This window comes from Aulonocara stuartgranti (genome assembly GCF_965226115.1).
Source record: "Aulonocara stuartgranti genome assembly, chromosome: 6".
Lineage (NCBI taxonomy): Eukaryota > Metazoa > Chordata > Actinopteri > Cichliformes > Cichlidae > Aulonocara > Aulonocara stuartgranti.
The window spans coordinates 1,868,396-1,891,544 of record NC_138944.1 but is presented as its reverse complement, the minus strand read 5'-3'; the positions used below and the strand labels follow the sequence as shown (position 1 = coordinate 1,891,544).

The 23,149-nt window shown below is 46.6% G+C and overlaps 2 protein-coding genes across 8 annotated transcripts in view; both read right to left on the bottom strand.

The window, feature by feature from the left end:
* sh3pxd2aa (SH3 and PX domains 2Aa) overlaps positions 1-12,592 on the bottom strand; it is a 101,450-nt gene extending 88,858 nt beyond the window's left edge. For 2 of the 5 annotated variants that reach the window (XM_082536304.1, XM_082536306.1), the window contains exon 1: positions 11,742-12,592. In XM_082536304.1, the coding sequence (XP_082392430.1) occupies positions 11,742-11,837 (96 nt within the window). In that variant the 5' untranslated portion in view covers positions 11,838-12,592. Of the gene's footprint in view, positions 1-3,549; positions 3,615-11,741 lie in introns of those variants that run through there. The other 3 variants (XM_082536305.1, XM_082536307.1, XM_082536308.1) reach the window with 3 other exon arrangements.
* A 1,316-nt stretch (positions 12,593-13,908) lies between these two features.
* On the bottom strand, positions 13,909-21,555 carry stn1 (STN1 subunit of CST complex). 3 transcript variants are annotated; one of them, XM_082535659.1, is made up of 10 exons: positions 21,301-21,555; positions 18,453-18,548; positions 18,253-18,330; positions 17,913-18,086; positions 17,581-17,692; positions 16,750-16,900; positions 15,495-15,572; positions 14,639-14,761; positions 14,492-14,564; positions 13,909-14,188 (listed from the first exon to the last, which is right to left on the bottom strand). In XM_082535659.1, exons 1-10 carry the CDS (start codon positions 21,431-21,433, stop codon positions 14,031-14,033), a joined length of 1,176 nt encoding a protein of 391 aa, XP_082391785.1. In that variant the 5' UTR covers positions 21,434-21,555; the 3' UTR covers positions 13,909-14,030. The 3 variants fall into 3 exon arrangements, with proteins under 3 accessions (XP_082391785.1, XP_082391786.1, XP_082391787.1); XM_082535661.1 differs by having other exon boundaries at positions 14,106-14,188; positions 14,412-14,564; XM_082535660.1 differs by lacking the exon at positions 15,495-15,572 and having other exon boundaries at positions 21,301-21,552.
* Positions 21,556-23,149: the final 1,594 nt, after the last annotated feature.

Genomic DNA, 23,149 nt, shown 5'->3' with positions numbered 1-23,149 from the left:
TCTTGCAGGTTTGAGGCAACTAAAGCTGCTGAAGTCAAGGTAACGATGGTAACTATGATGAAGAGACACTGACGTTTATCGTGGTTTCAAATCTAGGATGAAGGTTTTTCCCTCTGCTGTTGCCAGAGACGATCCAAACTTCACTTGTGGTGCTGCTGCTGTACTTATAAGCTACATACAAGTAAAACAGCATTGTCACCCAGCCAAAGCATTTCAGTAAAGTGGCCTAGACGCAGCGCAAACAACTGCCTTTGCCTCACGTATAGCATCAAACAGGCGGTGTGCGTTTCCCCGGTGAGCCATTGCTGCTCTTTGTTTCAGCAGATGCCATCTTTTGGGACTGATCTTACGCCGTCACTCCAACCCTCCGTACCTGCCAAGAGTCTCAAGAGCAGCGGCGAGATGAATGAGGTTGAGTCAAAAGCCTCAACGTTGACGCAGGAAGGGCAACAGCCCGAACAAAGGAACTTCCACAACAAAGGCGGAGGGTTAAAAGGCCTCGCCGCTGCGGTACGTTCACTCTCGTGCAAACACGGCTGCTGGCATGCAGAAGCTGCAACTGTCACACGACAAACGTGCACGGTGGGGTGTCGCCACAGTGATTAGCTCTGGCATTTACTGCTATGAAAATGTGCTCCCGGGGTCACGCTGAGTCCCAAAAATGGCTCCAGCCACCGTCAGCAACATCCAAGTGTCTGTGTGACTTCTGTAGCGTAACAAGCATTTGTGAGAAGAAGCAAAGAGCTCGTTTTACTGCTCCTTAATATCAAAGAAAAGAGTTTCTGAAACTAAATCAGCTGCTGGTTGAGGTGTCCTCGGGTAACACGAGGCCTCGTCCCTTCAAAGCTTCATGTAATCATAAATAAGGAAGCAGAAACACAAACGTGCTCTTGGCAGCTCACATCAGACTTGGCCTGAGGGAGGATGGAGGTTCTGCCCCCGGCTCTTCTCACAGCTTATTTTTGCTGAATGACGATTATTTTTAAGCAGTTTATAACAGCAGTGCCATCACTGTGTTTAAGCCGGTGCGATTCAAATATCTGTACCACTGTTAGATTCATCAGAGTCACTGTGCTCAGTAACAGCTGAGCAGCACGATGAAGACGACGAGGCGCTGAATGTAAAAACGTCTAAATAACTACGGCATCGCTGTCTATGCGATTACCTACAGAGTGACGCGATGCTGAACCTGGATGACGGGGTCACCAAAGAAGATCGCTTCATTCCCGTGGCTCAGATTCAGCCATGATAAAGACCATAAAAACAACATTCAGACTTCTGACCCTCCCGTCTTTAAACTTTGAGACTCATCAGACCAGGCAAAGGTTTCTGATTTAGAGGAGTCTGCGTGAAGCTTGGTCTCAGTTTCCTGTTCTTATCTGCTGTGCTGTTCAGAGATACCGTAGCTGTAACTAGCAGTCATTTGAGTTGCTGATCGTCGTTTTTTTCTCCATCCTGACTTTCTGTTTGATCTTCAGCAGGTCAGCTCGACCTACACGCCTAAAGACATGAAGTCGTTGCCATTAATGAAGTTTCTATGAACTCAAATCTGATTCCAGGCGTACTGAAAGGTTTAAGTTTAATTAAGTTGAAATGCGATTCCTCCACGACCTTTTCTAACTCAAATTACTTTGAAACTTCCAGGGAAAAAAAAAGAGTTCCACGTTCCTCTAGGCTACAAAAGACATTTTTCCCATGAACTTTGCATAATTTGGGGATGTTTTCCACAACTGTCTAATATGTAGGACACAGCTGGACACGGTCTGCTGTGGACGCATTCCCACTGTTGAGTGGGTTAAGTAAGGGAGCTGCCCTGTCCTCCATCAGTGCAGGTCGATGTCACGCCGACGGGCTTGTCAGGCTGTAGTGTGGAGGTTAAAGATGGGCTGACATCAGTCAGGTAAGTCCTAGAAAAACAGCTCATGATAGAGTTTGGACTTTTCTCTGTTTCCAGAGTTGAAAACTGCAGCGCTGGCATGCTGATGTCATGCTGATGTCATGCTGATGTCATGCTGACGTCATGCTGACGTCATGCTGACGTCAGACAGAACCATGTGACGAGGATCAGCCTGGATGATCGAGTGTGGGAGCAAACTGTGTGCGTAAAGCGAGTCTTTGTCATGTCTCTGCAGCAGTACTTCGACATGAAGCAGCCAACACAGACTTGGATCTAACAGCACGCAGCAGTGCAATTTTACCAAGTGGCTGTGTGTATATGAGTGCTCTATAAACTCCTCTGACCTTAATGGCATGCCAGACTATCATCCTCCCATCATGCATCTGGACCACTTAATTCGACTCGGATGAAAATCCGTGCTGAGCTTAAGTGTAAGACGTGAGCCAGGCGGGAGGACGTGGACTCAGTGAAAGGATCCAAACCCCAGAAGCAGATGGGCATGTGATGGCAACCGCAGTGAAAAACACAACCGACGAGGTCCCGGGTCTGCTCGAGCCCAAAATATCACGCTTTAACCGAACGCCCTCCCACTCCCTGGAATAAACTGCACACGCTCAGCCCCGCCGCTGCCGCCTCTCAGGATAAATCTAGCAGCAAACATCGTCTGATTGGCTGCTAATTACATTTGTATCATTTCTGTTTGCATTTTACATGGTAGCTGCATTTTCCAGACACTCATGCAACTAAAATAAGGCGAGCTGAGATGACTCAGAGCTCGAGTCCGCCCAGTCGTGAGAGCATAAATGCCCCGAATCAACTGTTTGATTGACTCACTCAAATGTCAGTTAGGAAATAATCTGTCTGCCTGTTAAATAAATGCAAATCTGCAAATTAACTCGCATACATTTTTCATCACCACAGACAGGGAGCTAAAAAAGCTGCGATTGCTGCACAGCAGCAGGACCAGGCATTGCTGCAAGGCCAAAACCGAGGCTGAGATTTGTGTGAGGAGGCCACATTAAAACATCTGCGTGATCTCGGGGTTTCTGACAGTGAGCTGAGAATAACCAGGCCTGCATCTGGAAACAGGAAGGAGTTTGACGCTAAAACCACGAGATTAGGAAACAATGAGATGAGACTGACGTGAGAAACAGCCCACAGCTGCTACAGAATAGGAGAAATACATAAGATATATATGTAAGAATAGAAGCTTCTCATCAGGCGCCACAGCACTGACGTGTTCGTCCTTCAAACCAGTCAGAAAAAAAGATTCACAAAGAGCGTGAACAACAACGCGGGGAAAAAAACTCCCAAAAAACAAGGCCTGGGAGGGAAGCACGTCCCAGATAGGAAGAAAAGCACTCACACATCTGCTAATCCCACAGAGGGAGAGCTGCTCGAAAACAAAAGTTTTATTCATGCTCTGAAGCAACGACAGAAACACGAGTTCTTACGACTGAACAAATTGGACCTCTGATTATTTCATCGTGTTCGTCTGAACCGGTTATGAATATTCACGCCGAGCTTACAGCTCGCTTTATTTCCCCCGCCTCGCCTCTGTAGAGCGCTCCTCTAATTACCAGGACGTTAAAATAATTCATAGACAATCGCAGATCACGGAGAACGTATAAAAACACAAAAACAAAACTTACAGCGTCGGAGAAGAGCCAGGACCCAGCCTCGCCGTTTCCAGGACAAGAAGGCAAAGGAGCCGAGCTCTTGGTGGGGCCCTGAATGTGGGCCCAGCCACTAAATGCGCTGAACCCCGCCTAAACTATATTTAAAGGAACTTATAAAACAGACGGGCGGCATGCTTTCAGACCATCAAAGAAAAAAATCGAGCTGGAAAAAGTCAAGTCTTTCCACATGGAGCTGGTCTAAATATACTCGAGTCTAATAGGGTCACTTAGTCGAGAGGTTAGCAACTGACGGTAAAGCTTTAAAGCTGTTTGCTGACAAAAATGTCAAAGCAGCGACGCGAACTGTAGGACAGGCTCATTCTCGAGCCTCTGGAAACCCCTCCACAGATGCACCCAAAGCTGTGGCCTTTAGCAGCCACGCAGCAGGACGCCGCAGCGATGCTTCGAATCTGTCAGCGAGCCGCTTTGAAGGGGCCCGGTCACGCCTCGCGTGCCCGAGCTGCGGCCGCAGGGAGTGTCTGCTCAGCAGGTAAAGTCCTGTGCAGCTTTGAAGCCTCCTTCATACAATTGCACAATACACAAGAACAATTCTCAAGTTATTCCATATTAGATTCCAGCGAAGTGAAAAAGCAGACAAGGTCGTGCGCTCAAATAAATCACTCTGCCAACGCTGCTTCAAAGGCGGGCTCTGCCCGGCGGATTCCCGGTTATTGAATTTTAGCTGGTCTGAGTCTGAACATCGGCGCTCGTGTGAGAAACCCAGAGCAACGTTAGACGGCTGACAGCACCACAACACAAGTTGCAGACTTCACAACCTGTGCAGCCTGACGGGCAGAGACACGTGAGGTCAAACTAAAAGCAGGGACAGCACGGAGCGAGCCGCTGTTTCCACGGAAGATCACCGAGCCTTCATTTGAGGCCTGAAGAGATTCAGCACATCAACAGGAAACCGTAAGACGAAGAACAGACAGAGCAGCACGAGTCCAATCATGTTCCTCCTCTCCCTGCTTTGGGCTTCCTGAGACGCCAGTGGCACAGGGCTGTAGAGCGTCTGCAGGCGCTGGAGGTAACCTGTGAGGAGCACGTCTCTGCAGAGCCCACGTAAGAGGCCGCCATCACTGCTCAGCTTTATGCTTGTGCAGACGCAGTACTGTCACGTCCTGGTGTTTTATATCATATATATGTGTTTTATATTACAACTATTCTTCCTCATACTGACGATTGTTATTTGCTTCCTGATAAATTCAAAAACAGCAGAGAAATAGGAGCAGGAAACACACAGCATGTCTTTATCCTGTCTTCCTTCTCTCACCCCAACCAATCACAGCAGATGGCCCCGCCCCTCCCTCAGCCTGGTTCTGCTGGAGGTTTCTTCCTGTTAAAAGGGAGTTTTTCCTTCCCACTGTCGCCAGAGTGCTGCTCATAGGGGGTCATATGATTGTTGGGTGATATTGTAGGCTCTACTGTACAATATAAAGCTCCTTGAGGCGACTGCTGTTGTGATTTGAAGCTGTATAAATAAAACTGAATTGAGGAGGAGCCAAACGTTACTGAACAGGCCAATCACAGTAATGATTCCCAGGGATGTGCACGTCAGACTACCAGCACACCTGCGCTTTAATCTGACAGGTGATGTCTGTTGGCTTTGTCTGCAGCTTCCTGCTGATAGCTGCTAACCGCTGCCTCTGGAAACCAAACTGATGGGAGTTTATCTTCCAACTGCCGGCTACAGCAACAGTCTAAGTCACTGGATTAACTGTTTAAACTGACGTATTCGTGTGACTGAGTCTAACTGCTGCTGTACTGTAGCTGATTGCGCTCAAATATTCCTCGTAAATCATCCTTGTGCTTTGGGAGAGAAGCAGCATCTAATTCTAATAATGTTTTAACCAGTTTCCCTGACTATCTGTTAATCTCATGAAAAGAGCTGCAAGCCAACTCCATCTCCCTCCATCACTCCGCCTGCTCGCTCACATAATATCCAACCGTTTCCCAAACAACAAAACCAAAGCCAGCACCGTGCAGGCCACACATGATGTCCACACGCACGCCATCTCTCATCAGCTCCAGTTATGACGTCATCGCCAGGAGGTGTTCACACACGTGCCTTCACCAAAAACACAGTCGTCGTTCTTTCCTCGATCATCAAACGCACGAAAACGACCTGAGGTCCTGGTGATATCAGCACGGCATGACGGCGCCCGCCTCAAACGCGCTGACACCAGCCGCCGCCCGCTGCTCATCAACCTCTCCCGAAACAAAAAGCAGGCGGCCTCGTAAACCGTCGTCTTCCCAGTTAGAGGCGAGTCTGGAAAAAGGCGCTCTTTTTACTGAGATATCAGCCTGTGTTTGATAGGCCAATAAACATGCGAGTGTGGACGGCCCTCTGAAGAGATGTTTTACGGCGCCAAATAACAGCGTCTTCCAGCCTGGGCCTCGGCGCAGCGCAGGAGTCTCTGGAAAATGAAACGTTATGGGACTGGGACTTGTAGGGAAACAGAAGCTTAAAGTAAACATGGCCGTGCCCGGCCTGCTTTCTCTTTTATCACCTCCTCCTGCTGCAAGTACACAAACCCTTTAAAAAAAGTGTGTGTTTGATTCGTGTTTGCGACTCAGCGGTCCAGTTTCCCCTCTGACAAAAGCCAGGCTGTAATCCCCCCCTCCCCTCCCCACAGGATAAGCATTTCCAGCTGGTTTCACAAACATTACAAATGGGATTCAGTGTTTGCCACAGATTGTGTCTTCCTCTCGTCTTCTCCGCTTCCCTCTCGCCCCGCCTCCCACTTTTCTCTCCTCACAGTGACTCGCCTCGTCCCTTGAGACCGGGTAGCTAGGGAAACTAGGCCACAGACTAGCCCGCTGAGACCGTGGAGCTCCAAACACAGTACGGCTCTGAGAAGAAGCTCCTCTTACGCCTTCACTGCACACACGAGTGGCCTGGATCGCGCTCAGCAAGCCTTCCTATAGAGCAGGACCGATTTGGGAAGCTCGTGTTACACGACTAATCCACTCTAAGGGAGAAAGAGCCCGCGCTGCACTGAAACCATGTCTATATTATCAACAGTAGACCATTAATTCAGTGTCTCCGAGCACCTGCCTGTGGGTGTATTTTCAATTAGCCTGCTAAGAATAATTATTTGCTTTCCGTGTGTGTTTTTGAGGAATAATTTGACGTTCTGAGGAGTGCATTTATTCGCTTTCCTGCCGAGAGCGAGCTTAGAAGACTGATCTCCTGTCTGTGTATTAAGTATGGAGCTGGAGGCGCACAGAGATCAGCTTAGCTCCAGTTATTTTCATGCTAATGAGCACAAACACTGCAGACAGGAGCAACCGGCCAGCCGAGCTCCGTCCAAAAGCAGCGGGACGCAGGAGACGGTGACTTTTACCATCCTAATATCTTAAACTAAGCTAAGATAGTGGTTTCCATCCCTGCTTCTTAATCTGTCACTTCTATGTTTAATGTATTAGTGGATAAGGCAGGACAGGGCAAAGATCTGGTGCAGTGACAGCTGACTACATCTGCACCACCTGGTTTTCCTGCCTTTATCCTAGAGCTGGGCGATAGAACGATAACGATATGTATCGCGATATAACTTTTACTCGATAGAGAAATTAAGCTATCGCGATAGACCTCGCCGCTCTTGTCCTCTTAAAAAAAAAAAAAAAAAAAAAAAAGGTCAGCCAATCCAAATTAAGTAGCGCAGAGCCGAACCAATCACAGCCGCAGCGTCACGTCGCGTGACTTGTTACGTGCAGCACAAGTGCCAAGCCGCACGTGTGTTTGTTTGGGAAGCAGCCAGCGGGTAATGGAGGAAATGAGTGTGCCGACTAGAAAAATCAACCGAGCGTGACCGAAGAGAAAACAGATGATGGTTCCAACGCCGGAGAGATTGTCGAACGGAAGAGCCATAGAAGCTCCGTAGTGTGAAGGTATTTCGGCTATTTCAAGTCTGACAAAAAACAGAGTAGCGTGCACTGTAAATGTGCCGAAAGCAAGTCTGGAAATACAATAAACTGGTGCATGCGTCACACTGTGCGCCACGTTATTGTTTCAGTGAAATGAATTTCTACAATACTGTTAATTCTACTCTCTGCAGTGTTTAAATGCTTACATATACACACAGTTACTGTCCCTCCACACATACGACTCTGTTCTGCTTCTATGCCCCAGCTTTGTTTACTTTTTCCCACCCAGGCTTCTAGACTTCTGATTGGCCAACATTTCTGCACGGTTAGGAATCTAGCGCCACCTGCTGCTTTGGCATGTTCATAGCAGCGTTTTCCTTCATTTCTGCCTTTATGTGTGGACGGGATTATTTTTTAAAACGAAAACGGAAAATCTCCGTTTTCAAAAATACCCGTGTACGTGTGGACGTAGCCTCAGTCTCTGACTGGAAGCGCTAATTCGTCATTCGGCTTTTGTCAGACTAAAGTAACTGTTAAAACTGTTTGAAAAGCTCAGCTATACAACAAGGAGAGATTGAGAATTTCCTTTTAGTTCTCAGTTTATTTGATATTGACAAAAGTTAGTCAGTTTTGTCTGTTCTTCTGTAAAACAAACTAAGATTTATTTTTAGAATTAATATTTTGTTTCTAAGTGGAATTGACAAGTTAGTCTGTTTTGTTTGTTCTATTTTGAAACTTAAACGCTTTAGCGGCTGCCTTTTGTGTAGTTTGCAATATTTGCCTTTATTTATCTGAAAAGTCTCATGTTCCTTAAGTACATCTACCCTGTTGAACTTATTATTGGAAATAAATATTTAAATAAAAACAAGCTGCTGATTATTTCACATTTTACTTGTGAGCAACGGCACATTTAAATCTTACAAATATAGTTATTTGGCTTATATCGTGATAGATATCGTTATCGCCTGAAATGAAAAAAACATATCGTGATATGAAAAAATCTCATATCGCCCAGCTCTACTTTATCCCAACAGAACAGAAGTAAAGGAATATTTTGTGTGTTTTTGAAACTCATCCATATGAGGAGATGTGGCTGCTTTGACTGAAGTGTCACTGCAGGTAAAAGCAACCAAAACGCTCCAATCAGGTCCAACGGATGGCTCCACACAGGGTGGTCGTCTTCTTTTGGGTCACCACAGCAGAGCCGTCGCTCGTCCCTCCATCCCTACTGTCCTCCTCAGTCAGTCCAGCCCACGAATCTCCTCTGAGGTCTTCCTCTTTTCCTCCTGCCTGGCAGCTCCTTCTTCATCGTCCTCTGTCCAGTATATCCACTCATAGTCACTCTGACGGACTGATCTCTAACCCTGTCCATGCTGCTCACTCCCAGTAAACATCTGAATATCTTCCATCGTCTCCAAACCATCACTGCAGCTCTCTGCACCGTGCTAACCCTAGCTAGCCCTAGCTTAGCTAGCATTAGTACTAACTTAGCATTCCAGCCCCATCTCCAAACATGCTCACTCCTGGTTTTCAGAAAGCTAAGACGGTGGCAGCCAACTGGTGACATTGAGGCAGTTGCATCTTTTATTTACAGTCTGTGTGCACTGCAGAACTGTGCTGCTGGACGTGACACGTGCTCCTAAACAGGCCTTAAATGATTGAAAACAAGGTTTTTTATCTTCCTTCGTTTTCTGCAGCAGGTTCGTTGTGTCCCAGCACACTGAGGAGAATAAGTGCGCTAATTGTGTCCACATATCACTGAGCCTAAGGGCCTGCAGGAATGTAATTGCATATGAGCAAGATCGTGTTCCTTTCATGGTGGTCATTTATTTTGACTTGTTTATGAGCTCGAAATAGGATCTGAAGCGGGGATGTGAGGTGCAGAGCTCCGGCACAAACTCTCGCTGTCACGCTTATAACAAGTGTGGTATTGATGAGCGAGGCCACAGGAGGTGAGCTTCAGGAAAGTAATAATAACCACTGGAGCCTGTCACGAGGGTTCGCTTGGTCCAGAAAGTGGAGAATAAAGTGACCGAGATTCCTACAGGAAAGAGGTTTGATGCAACGAGGCCTTTAAGAGATTAAATACAACATTAACAGCAACTGGCTTTTTTTCAGCCATGACTGCAAAAAGGATTATTACAGGTTATCGAGGATGAACCGATCTGGCTTTCAAAGGAATAAAATCAAGCCACTGTGCACAAACCTGCTCTGCACATGCTCAGTGCGGAGCAGGGTCATCTCACCTTGGCACGAGCTTTCAAACAAAGAGGTTTAATGTACAGAATTTATCCTCTCATGATTTGACATCAACTTAAACTTCAGCTTCCTGGTTAAAAAAGAGCTTCTTCTCCAGACGGAGCTGATAGTGACGGCCGTACGAGATTTTATCACGGCTGCGATGTCCGACACGTCGGATGGCCTGTCAGCGAGGACGCGCTCTGCTCTTTACACTTGAGATTACAGACAATAACAGCTCACCGAACATCACCTTAAACTCATTCGGTCACTCGGTGAGAGCACACTCCTACAAACTCAGGGGGAGCTTTGGGGACAGCAGCCGGAGTCCTGGGACGGGCGAAATAACCTCCTGCACTTTTCTGATGAGTGCAAGTCAGAAGGTAAAGCGAGAAGATCCTTTTAAATAAGAAGGAACCGCTCTGTGAGTCCACGACAGGCCATCCGACCCCTGGATCCAACGCACAACGATGTAGAACAGCTTTAAGGTTTGCAGCACAAACGCAGCAGAGCGAGCAGCAACTTTATCGCCGTCCTCTTGCATTAAACAGAATCTGGTTTTGTTCTAGTAGCAGCTGCTCGAACACAGCCGTGAGACACATGGAGCGAGCAGATTATCATGTTTACCCTGTGCTGAAAGTCTCCTGCTGCTCCTGCCTGGACATCATCTCACAATACATCCACCCAACATCCACCCATCCATCTACCATCATCCTCCACTGATTCATTGAGCTGTTACAGGCTGAGAGGCAGAGACCCTCTGTACAGGTCACTCTACAGTAACTTCTAATAAATACTGACAGCTGTTTGTGTGACAAAACCCAGAGTTACAAAGTGCTTCACAAACACAAATATATGCGTTAAAAAGAGATTCAGAAACAGGCAAAGGACACATTGTAGAAACAGTCAGATTCAGTAAAAGGACTAGATGTTACACCCTGCATTGCTTTAAGTGGAGAAAATCTCCATCAAGAACCAACAGCAGCCTAACCCCACACGATGAGGACACATTACTGTAGTGTTATTAGTATTGTCTTCACTGTTGCAGCGTTTAGGCGCTGCTCGCCTTTCCTTGTGTGTTTGAAGGCATCTGTGAGTTCTGAAGGAAAATGCTGCTTCAAACGGAGCACCAGGGTTTGGGGCTTCCACCACAGGGAAGTCATCAGGCTGACACATGAACATCTGCAGGAAACTTCTTTTAACTGGAGCATCGTTTCCTCAAGAATGAAACAGAATCTTGACAGAAGTAAGAGGAAACGCTCAGCTGTCTGTAAAGGACGGTAACACGGACTCGTTACCGTGAATGTGTCATGCTCGTGAGCACAGCTCCCCCCTGAAGGTAAACTGTGGGTACAGTGTCTCCACAGTGATGCCCGTGTGTCCACACTGCACCAAAGCATGTCAGGAGCTCAGAACAACAATGAAGCTGATGAGCAGAGGCAGCAGGCTGGCTGTGTGACAGCTCACCTGTGCTCGTGCTCTCTGTGCTGAAGCGCTGCCCGAGCTCCGGCGCCTCCTTCGCTGATAGCCGCAACTCGAGACGAGCTTAGCGGCTGTTCTCCCCCAGCAGCCAGGCCGCACGGAGAGACGGCTAAACGCTGCGTTTAGGAGTCACACTGTGACTGTGAACAGGCCGGACACACACACAGGGACACAGACACACACACACACACATAGACAGACACACACACAGGGACAGGGACACAGACACACAGGGACACAGACACACACACACACACATAGACAGACACACACACAGGGACAGGGACACAGACACACACACACACACACACACACACACACACACAGAGACAGACACACAGACACACACACACACATACACACACACACAGAGACAGACACACAGACACACACACACACACACACACAGACAGACACACAGGGACACACACACACACAGAGACAGACACACAGGGACACACACACACACAGAGACAGACACACAGGGACACACAGGGACACACACACACACACACACACACACACACACACACACACACACGTGAGCGGGACCAGGTGCGGGGGTGCAGGTGACTCACGTAGTGCTTGGACGGACTGCGCCTCTTCTCCACGTCCACCACCTTGACGTCCAGCACGGTGCGCAGCTGCATCTTCACCCTGCAAAGGCTCTGCATGGAGGCGCGTGCGTGCGGCCGCGGGGCTCCGGTCAGCTGACTCTTATCACGGCAGAGAAATCACCGCGCGCATCGCCGGTGTCGGCTAACGGTTCGGCGCTCCGTACTCGTGACGCAACCAGCATCCGATCCGACCCCAAACTTATCGACGGTCCATCTGAGCGCGTGCCCGTGAGCGGGTTCGCCTGCAGCCTCCACAGGCTGAGCCGGCGGCGGGCGGTCACCTCACAAACGGAAACGACGTGCGGCGGCTGCCTTTGTGTCTGCGGTCTGCATACCTGGAGCTGCCGGCGGAGGGGGGCGGGGCTTCACGCGCGTCCTCACGGCTGAAGACTAGAACGAGCCGGTACCGGCTGCGCCTCCATCCCGCTGCCCTGACACGGAAACCGGAATCTGTACGGCCACCCCCGAGCGTCCCCCTCTCAGAGAACCGGGAATGCTGTGGACATCTGGCAGCACGTGCGGCTGGGAACGTCACAGGCTAAACACCACAACCACCACTGTCCCACGCAGCGGCAGCTTTCTGGCCAGAGACACGCGCAAGTGGAAGTATGGATACAGATGTTTCACTGGCGACCAATCAGCGGCCGCCCCTCTGCTCCACATGAAGGAGCCAATTAGTGACTAAACACTGCCCCCCTGCGCACGCAGCAGCACCCTTTAAAGATGCTTTTTGTGATCCCGCTCTGCAAACTGCAGCTGCAACTCCCAGCAGCAGGGGGCGGTGTGGTGCCGCTCCACGTGTCTTATGAGTGCGCTGTTTAACCTTTGATGTTACAAAAGTTACATCCTACATCTCCTCAAAGCTCTTCCCCAGTCCGCGCGTGTAAATAAGACTGACCTGGTTAAATAAGTTACTCTGACTCACTGTGTGCGCCACCCTGTGGTACAAGGTGGTATTACACCACAGCGCTGCAAGGTCCTAGTTTGCTTTCCGGAGAAGTTTTCCGTCGACAAACTCAAAGCGATTTTTTTTTTTCACAATCTGATGATAGTTTCAGTGTATTTAGAAATAAATAAATTACTTTTAAAGATAATAATTTCCCTTGAAAACACTCAAGTACCTCAAAATGTTTGAAATCACTTTAAAAAAACACCCTCTCATCTCTGAGGCTTTGCCGTAAGCAGGAGCACATCTGGGCAGCTGCCTGGAAGCTGCAGGTTTCCTGCTGCAGGGTCATCTGCTCCGTGGTAATCTAATTACATTTATAAGGCTAGATTACCAAGCAGGCAAAATGCACAAATCTGCCCCAGGTGTTTGAATCCTCGGAGGCTTCAGGACCTGTGTGTCTGTGGGAAAGAAACACGCATCTCTGCTGAAAGCAGCGCTTCACCAGTTTCACATGATGAACTGGAGCCGTGACAATGAGGCCGTTGTGTGTTTTTGCTGTTTTGGCGCCACAGGGATGTTTCCAGGGTTTCAGAAAAACTGAAACTCTGAGCTGCTGTGGAAGTTAGTGAAGAATGTAGGAGACAACCTTCAGTCAGGCGTGTTTCTAGGGAGGTGGCACAGGGAGGGGGTGGGGTGCAGGAAACACTGATTCTCTGGCTCACGTGCAGGAGGTCCGCCTGTCCGTCCATCCTTCTCATCTCCGTCCTGGTTGCGCACACAGCGGTCGCAGTAGAGACGCCCACACCTCCACCTGACACGATGCTGCAAAGGCCTAAACATCTCTTTGTGTTGCATCTGAAGGCCTGAAGCAGCAGGTGACTAATCATGGTCATCACGTGTTTCCAGCCTCCTTCTAGCGATAATAAAGCCACGAGTTTTGCTTTAAACACCATCTTCTCCGTGTTTATCTTCCATGGATGGAACGTTTATGACTAATGAAGCTTGTGGGGGGAGCCGGGCTGATAAGGAGGTAATGGACTGATGTTATGAGGAGGCCACAGGGGAAATGGTCTGTGGGGTTTCTTCTTATCTGATGATGTTCTTGAGCAGACGTGCTGAGTGGAGCCCGGGAGACTTGGCCGGGGAACCTCCCCCAGGCTACTTCAGCCAGCTCGAGGCCCATCTTTGTTTCTTATTTATTTAAAAACATATTTATAACAGTGATGGTTTGTTTACATGTGGTTGTCATGGTTTTTAGAAACTTTAATAACTTAATATTTAACATTTGTGCGCTCATACAGCAGCTGGATAAAAGCTAAACATGATTTATGCACCGAGCGCTGATGCTCGGCAGCGGCTCCTCAGATGGCGGTGTAGTGGCTGTCGCTGGTGCTGATGATGTCACTGTTACACTCGAGCGTCTTGAGGACGAGCTCCAGAGCGGCGCGGCTCACGTTGAGGCTGTACCGCTGCCTGACTGCTGACAGGATGTGCAGGACGTGGCAGCCCTTCTCCACATCTGCAGGCGCAGGAGGAGGAAATGAATGCACACACAGACACACACAGACAGACACACACACACACACAGACGTGAGATCTAAAAGTACGATAAGGGTTTGTGCCACAGTGAAAACGGAGCTGTGATCAGAGAGCAACAGGTGTAATTGTTGTGCTCATTTGATTTCTGACAAGCAGGTAAAAGCTTTCTTTCTTAATTACATCCTCTGAAAAATAATTCGTGCCTCTGAGGAGGGTCAGAAAAGCTGTGAGGGCATCGCTAATCAAAACTTGTGTCTGTACTGCACTGAGCGTGTCCACGCACACTTCTCCCTCCTCGAGTCCTCCCTGATGACGTCTTTGACGGCCACGAGCAGATCCTTGTCCTGCACGGTCACCTGACGAGGAGCAACAGCGTCACGCACGGCACAGCAAAAAGCTCCCAGAGATGAATGTGTCTGCAGTTTCTTACGAGATAGACTTCGTCCTGGGACTTGACCTTGCGGTACACGGCACCCTCGTCCTGTAGGATCTGCAGGGCCTCCTTCAGGAGCTGACGGAGCTGCTGGCACGCAGACGGACCCGCGACAGGCTCCTAATCAGCATCAGAGGAGCACGAGACAGAAAAACCCAATGAAACGAAGAAAGAAGGAATTTTGCTTCAGATCTGAACACATTTGTCACTCAGCTTACAGGCCGGCTGCACCTCCACGTGAGTTAGACCTTTCAATGCTACGAGGAACTCGTGTTAAAATCACTGCTGGAGGTTTAGTGTAGGCCAGGGGTCGTAACCCTGGGCACGCGTGCCACCGCTGGCACGTGGAGGGTTAACTGGTGACCATAGCTGGACTGGCCACTGGGCATACTGGGCATTTGTCTATGCTCAATGGTGATTTTTCATTTTTATGGGCAGATGGGTTTTTGAAGATGAAACCAGGAGATGTCCTTACTGAACCATCAGAGCTGTGATGGAGAAACAGGTTTACCTTTTAGGTGACATGGATGAGTTGAAGTTATGAACAGTTTCTGAGAGACAAATAACACCAGGATCCTTTTCTACAGCTGACAGCTGGTAACTGTGCAGGGGCGGGTCTAGCAAAGTGTTGCCAGGGGGGCAGGTAGGGCATTAACAGGGAGAGGGGGGCACAAAGAAATACTTTCTTATTCTCATTTAAAATCTCTCGCTTTTGATAAATAATTATCTGAATCTTACAACCAAAGTTTTTATCTGATGTGAAATGTATAGAAATCACACATATACCAACAAGACTGCACATCACTGTCACAGCAGCGTCTGTTTTCATTCAAAGGCTTCATGGCTTTAATACCTGGGGGGCCGGTCTCTCGTCAAAATGCCCGATTTTTTGTCCCAGTCCAGCCCTGGACACGACACGCAGTGAATCAATCTGAGAAGATGCATTAAAAAAAATAAATGGCCGGGCCAGCGCTGCACATCGCAAATCAGCTCACATAGACACATTAGCTGTGCTGCTTCTTAATGACGGTATCTTAGCTAACAACCCAACTACCAGACTAAAAATCACTTAGCCTACCGGTGAGAGGGACGTTGCTAGCTGACAGTTTTTTCAAGCAATGTTGAAATTTCCACGTCCCGACACTTCAAAAGCTTCAGCAGCTGTCGGCTCAGCGCAGCATCAGCACCACGGAAATACACGGATACATCCATAGACTCGAGACAGAATTCACAATGTGCTTTCAGGACTTTCAGGTGTTTGGACCAATGTTTTCTTTTCTAATCAAACCAGAAGCTTTAATGAGCAGCTGGATTGTCTCGCATTAACTGGCTGGACACAGAGGACATCGACATGCAGCTGATTGAACTGAAAAGCTCGACTCTGTGGGGGTCAAAGTTTGCAGAACTACGAACGCAGCTGGAATCCACAGCTGTGTGTGTTCATGGAGCTGCATGTTCACCTGCTGGACGTCACTACCTGACAAGTTTAACTGTCTTCAGAACATTGCAGAGGCCTTATTGACAGTGTTTGGCTCGACATGTCTGTGTGAGCAGATTTTCTCTCACACGAGTCCTCAGGTAGCCGTCTGAACGCTGGACACTCTGAGACCAGAGATCACATTAACACGTGTGTCTCTGTATTAATATAATTCTATAAAGTTGTTCTATATAGTGTGTAACTGTTAATATAGAGCATTACTAAATGTATTGCTAATGCAACCATATGGCACACTGACTTCTGAGGGAATTTTAGATGCACTCATCCTCAGAAAGGTTGCCGACGCCTGCTCGAGGCTTTAACACTAACCAGTGCTAACATGTCAGGCTCCAGCTTCCTTCTGTGCCAGATCAGAAACACTCTCTGGGGAAAATATCAAACATGCACGCGCCGTCTGATGGCGTGCTTTCACATCTTCACACCTTTGCTAGCTAGCATGCTAAAACTGGTATTAGCATGCAGCACACCATGTTCTGAGATCTTAAAATGTGATGTCAGAAGAATCAGTTTTACTTTGCTGCAAAGTATCAAATCCTGGTGTTTATTTCAGTTTTTCAAAAGGAGGCTTCGAGGTGTGACGACTGGTCCCACGTCCCCTCCCAGTTCATACCTGGTCAGCGGATGCTGCCTGAGGCGGGCTGGAGATCAGAGGCTGCAGGAGGTCCTGGACATCGTAGGGTCTGAACCTGCTCACAGACTTCTGCTTTAAAAAGTCTTTCAAGATCTTTGTTGCCCTGCTGAGGGAGCTGACAGCCGAGTCTCTGAAAGACAGATGTTCGTCGTGACCCTTCGAGCTGCTCTAATAAAAAAAATAACAGCTGATCAAACGTGTAAGCAGCCTGCGACCTCTTTCACCTTCTGTCCTGCCAACAAATCTGAGAACGCCACTGAAAACTTAGTCAGGTTCACTGTAAGCCTGAAATAACCACAGCCCGAGGATTTCAAGGCACAACAAGATGTGGGAATAAGAAACATCTGCATCTATTTTAGCTTCTCCTCTTTTTCTGAGGACGTTCAGAAGTTCTCTGCAGCGAATCGTCAGAAAGCAGACCAACTGAACTCCTGTGACACTGATCTCTGAACAGATTTGGGCTTTAGACTGTGACACTTGGAGTTTAGACTGCAGCTTCAAACAGAGCCTGAGAATGTGATGATGAAATCTCCTGTAATTATGGAGAAAAAAATAACTGTGAAACGTTGACCCACCCGTGTGTACTCTGGCCCACAGCTGTGAAATCACTCAGAGAGTGAGGATAAAACTTTTAATGGCTTCATTAAATATACTGAAGTTCTTGTTTTTAAAAGAGCTGATCCTGGGTCAGACGTGGTTTATTGATGTGGACTCAGCTACTGGGTGTGTGTGTGTGTGTGTGTGTGTGTGTGTGTGTGTGTGTGTGGGGTTGAATGTTGACTCTCTGGTGTGTTGGGTGGATGCTCGTACCCCGCCGCGTCGGGCTCCAGCTGAGGCGCTTTGTCGTAACACTGTCTGTAGAGCTGAGGAGCCTCCATCATCCAGGAAATCTGCACCGCCATCACCGAGTCGCTCACTTTATCTGAGGACGCACAAGCACACGGGTGAGGACGGAGGCGGAGCCTGCCCACATCCACATATTCACTGTGAGTGTGTTTCTGTGCATGTGTCGCTCTGTTTGTGGTTCTTTGTGTTATTTGTGGAGGACTGTGGGCTAACTGTGGAATAAACAGCTGCAGACAGTCGGTGTTGCAGTGATGGTGGTTATGAGAGCGTGTGCGGATGAAGCCGTCTCCGCTCACAGTAGGTGGAGGCCTTGATTTCCCTCTGCTGCCTCGACGTCTTCACCGGTCCCCTGACTCGGAGCAGCTCTCCGATCTCCAGGCGGCAGCGCGTCCGCTGGGCTCGTCTCAGCTTCTGCAGCTCCGCCACCGGGTCGAAGCCTCCCTGAGCCGCGGCACCGAGTTGTGCCCCTGCTGGAGATCACACGAGGACACTCGCTCTGTATTGATTCTGCATCTGAAGCATCACCAGGCTGACAAAGGAGGACAAGGACATGTCTGCAGGCGGCAGAGCGCTTCATTTTACTGAACAAACTGAAAGCAACACCAGGCTAACACTGAGATACAAACATGAACTCACACTTGCTCGGCTCCCGCTCCTCTTTCAGGACGTCACTTTTCCAGCACAGGCAGTTTATAACGCCCGTACCATCATCCACTGTGAGCACGCAGCAGCGGAGACAAAAACAGAGCACATGTGACCAGAATACAATCGTGAGGTCTCACGACTACAGCAGTGATGAGCACAACTCCACAATGGGAGCCAGTGAGGACGAGCACCTCCATAGCAGAAGAAGTCTTCCCTCTCCCTCTTGTAGACCACCGTTCCCAGCACGTCGACTTTGGAGATCGGGTGCAGGTTGTAGAAGTAAATCCCTTTGAGTGGAAAACAACAGATAATTAAAGGTGAAGGTGTGTCTCCAGTGAGAGAGCAGCGTGTCCTCCTCTCCATGTGCTGAAGTGTCTCTGAGCAAGACACTGAAGCAAAGCTGCTCCTGATCGTCCAGTCTAGCTAGACTTCACCTGAGCTGACTGGAGTCCCTGAACTGGTCCTCTGGACCAGGATTGTACTGTTGGTAGGGCTGGGACAACGCGTCGACGTAATCGATTACGTCGACGCAAAAAATACGTCGACGTAAAAAAATCTGCGTCGATGCGTCGTCACTTTCAAAAAAAGACATGGCGGCAGCGAGTAGCGAAATCATGAGTGAGGCAGTTGCAGTCAACTTAAATCACTCCACCCGAACACGCAGCTCTACAGTATGGGGATATTTTAACAGAAAAGGAAGTGATTCAGTCGTTTGCCGGCTTTGTGAGGTGGAAATGGCCTATCATAAAAGCACGACGGCTATGCACCAGCACCTCAAACGACTGCATCCAGGAGCAGCTTCTGCAAAGGACAAACCACCGTAAGTTTTCAACTTTTTTACTAACGCTAGTTTTTACCCGTTAATTCATCCAGACCCCCCCGCCCCACGTAGACGTACACTCACTCATAGACACAGATAAAGACCCAACCTCCGTAAATACAAAACTAATTTAAGCTGCTGAGCAGTAACATACAGCAGCTGCTGTTTAGTTGTTGTTGTTTTGTTTGTGGCCCATGCTGGCAAAATGAGTCGGAATGCACGCAGGCTGATTATCAGAATCGGCGAAAGACAAAAATGTGAGACAGCGAATTGGCCGCAGGAGAAATGTTAACAAGGATAATGCACCACCTGCTAAACGTAGCCGTCGTGGACACTATTACAACATTGTTAAAGTGCTTGCAAAAGCAAAATGACAACGAACTCTTGATTTGTCAAATTTAATGTGTTTCATCCTATTTGAACGCTGTTTTTATACATAATGCTTCTCCAGCTTGATCTTATAGGTCAAAGTTATGCCATCTAATGACTAGAAAGCAGTGCACCAGTAAAGGTGCCATCAGCCCTGGCTGTTTAAACGTTATCTTTTCCAGCCATCATGATTACTGCATATCATATGTTCAACATTGGGGATTATCATTAACCTCTTACTGTTATGCTATGAAAGCACATGGCATAACAGTGTGTGTGTATCTATCTATCTATCTCAACCAGATCCTTATCAAATTATTTTGATATTATGCTTTCCATATAATTATTTAGTAATTATTCGAATTCATCTGTGTGCTGTGTGTGATTTATGATTTCAGGAATAAACAGAAAAGTCTGGAGGACTACTGTCAGAGAAGAAGTACACCATGCACCCCCCAGGAGGTGGCTGTACTTACTGAGAGCGTCTTATCTATGATTTTAAAAGACAAGAGACCACTTGCTGTGGGTGAGGGATTCAAAGAAATGCTGACCACTTTCCAACCAGGTTACACTCTGCTGTCTAAGCGTCATTTTACAAGCATGATGGAGAGAAAGTATGAAACTTCAGTGCAGAGACTAAGGAATGAACTAAAAAAAGCCTCCAAAACATCCAAAATCTCCCTTACCACTGATGCTTGGACAAGTCTGGTCACAGAGTCCTACTTAGGGGTAACTTGTCATTTCATTATTTGTTCAAAGACGCCATTGCTGCTGTTTGTATATTATTAATTTTTTGCTATGATTTCCTTTATATTTGTTTTGCAAAACATTAAATTTTTTGTTAAAAACAGCAGATTGTAGTACAATGTTATTGTGGATTTTGTTTTGTGAATGAAGAGCACTTTTTGGCAGAAAGCAAAGTGAATGTTACATTTTGTTTGTTTAAAGACACCATTGTTGCTATTTATTTGAAATGTTTTGTTAACTTTTCCTTAATTTTATATATGTTTGCACATTTCATTTCTTGTTAAATGCTATCTCTATTGTATTGATTGTACGACCTCTACAACTTTATTTTGCAATTTTTTTTTTTTTATTAAAAGGTCTTCAAATGAATAAATTTGTGTTTTTCATTTATATACATAAATTAGTAAATGTGAAATTGCTATACAAGTCAAATAATGGGGGAGAAAATCATTAATCGAATCGAATCGAAATCGAATCGGATTGAAAAATGAATCGTTAGATTAATCGATGCATCGAAAAATTAATCGCTAGATTCATTGATTAGGAAAATAATCGTTTTGCCCAGCCCTAACTGTTGGACTATTTTTAATGCAATTACATGACCAGTAATATGGCTGCTGTGTTTAATGGTTCATGTCCTTCTTTGATTTACAGACTATGGTTTCTAAAATACATCCAGACAGTAAAAACTTTGTGATAGTCTGGATATCACAGATTTATTTGGCACAACTTTGCAAATGTTTGTGTTTCTTTGTTGTCTTTTTGCACGTCATCACATGGGGCCTGACCCCGTGGACCTCTGAGCTGGGGTACCTGGTCCACTCCATCACCCCTGCAGGGTTTACATTTATGCGCTGACAGGAACTACAACACATCACACCTGGCACCATCAGGTGGTGTAGTTGAAATGAAATAACGGAGGATTTAAAACGGTATAAATAAGTACAATAAATGCTAAAATAAAAATAAAGGAGCTCAATAAATGTAAAATTCTGCACAATGCGTGGTGCAGGCTAACAGGCGCTTTAACAAAATCTAATTTAAAATTAGAGCTTCAGGAGTGACGACCAAGTAAAAGGTGAGGTACAGGTCCAGTTTGTTACCTGGTACCTGGGTGGACTCCGTCATCTCCAGGATGTCTCTGATATACAGCCGAGCGAAGGCGGAAAACACCGGATCCAGTCCCCACAACATCGACGGAGGCTCTTCCGCTGGATCCATCGCAGCTGTCTGCATTTCATCCTGGGATCAAACACTGATGGTTTACCTGCTTTCACTGGTTTCCCGCCAGCCACACAAACCGTCTCCAGGACAAAGTTAGCTAGTTTCAGTGGCGTCACTTCCTGTTAATTCCACGGTAGATGAACCTGTAGTTCGTCCGGAAGCGCAGCAGAGGGCGCTCACGATGAATAAAAGTGGACCGAACTTAACCCTTGTATGGTGTTCGGGTCTGTGAGACCCGTGTTCAGTTTTTTTCAAAAGAAAAATTAAACAATTAATTATTTTTTCACGTGTAAATGTGTTGTGTCTTTCCACTCACTCCACTTGATTATAACTGATTTATTTATAACATTTTATATAAAAGAAAAACGAGAAGCACATTAATTCATAAATGTGATCTAACAAAGGTAAAGGGAAAAAATTAACCATGTTTGCTGTTCATATGTCTTGTAATTGGGATGAAGTAAACATCTGTTGAGTAATTTAACATAAAATTGTTTGATAGTGTTAATTTGGAAAGCCAAAACTCTAGCGGGTCCACCAGACCCATGAACACTGGCTGAGTAACAAAAATACGAACACCACACAAGGGTTAATGTGCAGTTTCAGCCAGAAGATACAATCTAGGTTTCACAAATTTTATTTCCCAATGCATTCAAAATACAGTAAAACAACACGTGTTTCCCCTTTTCTTACAAAGAAGAAGATTTTGCCCACAAAGTCAGGATTTACGACAGGACACACTACCTTGATGGCAGCCAAATTAAAAAAACAATCAGGCGTTATCAGTGAAGTTCAACCACAACAGACACGATCATGTGTCCGTTAACAGTTATCTGGTGGTGGTGGGTGAACTCGACTGTTTCAGGCGTACGCTGTTACTGATTTTCCGCGGCTGTTCGCTTCATGCCTGAAAGCAAAATGGCGAGTGCCGTAAAGTGGAACAAGGTGCTGAAAAGTCCCTAATATAAATATTATTTTCATTTCTTTTTTAAACTGTACGAGAATATATAAACACAATCTAAAAACAAAATAAAATGTCCAAACTCCTCATATAAAACAACGCTAACAGAAAAAAGTGCTAACCCTACGAAATTCATCCAATCCGTAGAGTGTTATTCATTTTCGATTATCCCCCGGATGTGTTACATTCTTCTCTTGGCAATGTTTGCTTTTCCTCTCATAAGTCTATAAATACCAAAATAAGATCTCTCTTTCAGGATGCAATGGTCTCTGTTCCATCAGCCATATTTTATTGGGCCAATTTTGTAACAGATATTGAATGGAAAAAAGTTTGGACTTTACCACAAAGGTTTTTCTTGACAAACAAAATTAAAGAGATTTCCTTTAAGTTGATTCATAGGTTTTACCCTACCAAACAATATTTGTCCAAATTTATGGCTGAAATAAATGTAAATTGTACCTTCTGTCAAGAGCAACCTGAAACAGTTTCATCTGTTTTGGTCATGTAAATTTACGTGTAAATTCTGGAAGGATTTCCACAAGTTTATTACTGACTCTGTTCTTCCTAATCTCCAACTGTACTATAAGGATGTTATCTTTGGCTATTATAATTTTAAAGACAAGGACAATGATGCTTTCTTTTTTATAAATTTGGTTTTATTTTTGGCAAAATTTCATATACACAAAAGCAAAGTCCTCGGCAGAAAGCCTGAACTTCTTGTATTAAAAATGGAACTTGCACAATATATAAGGACAATCTCCTCATCA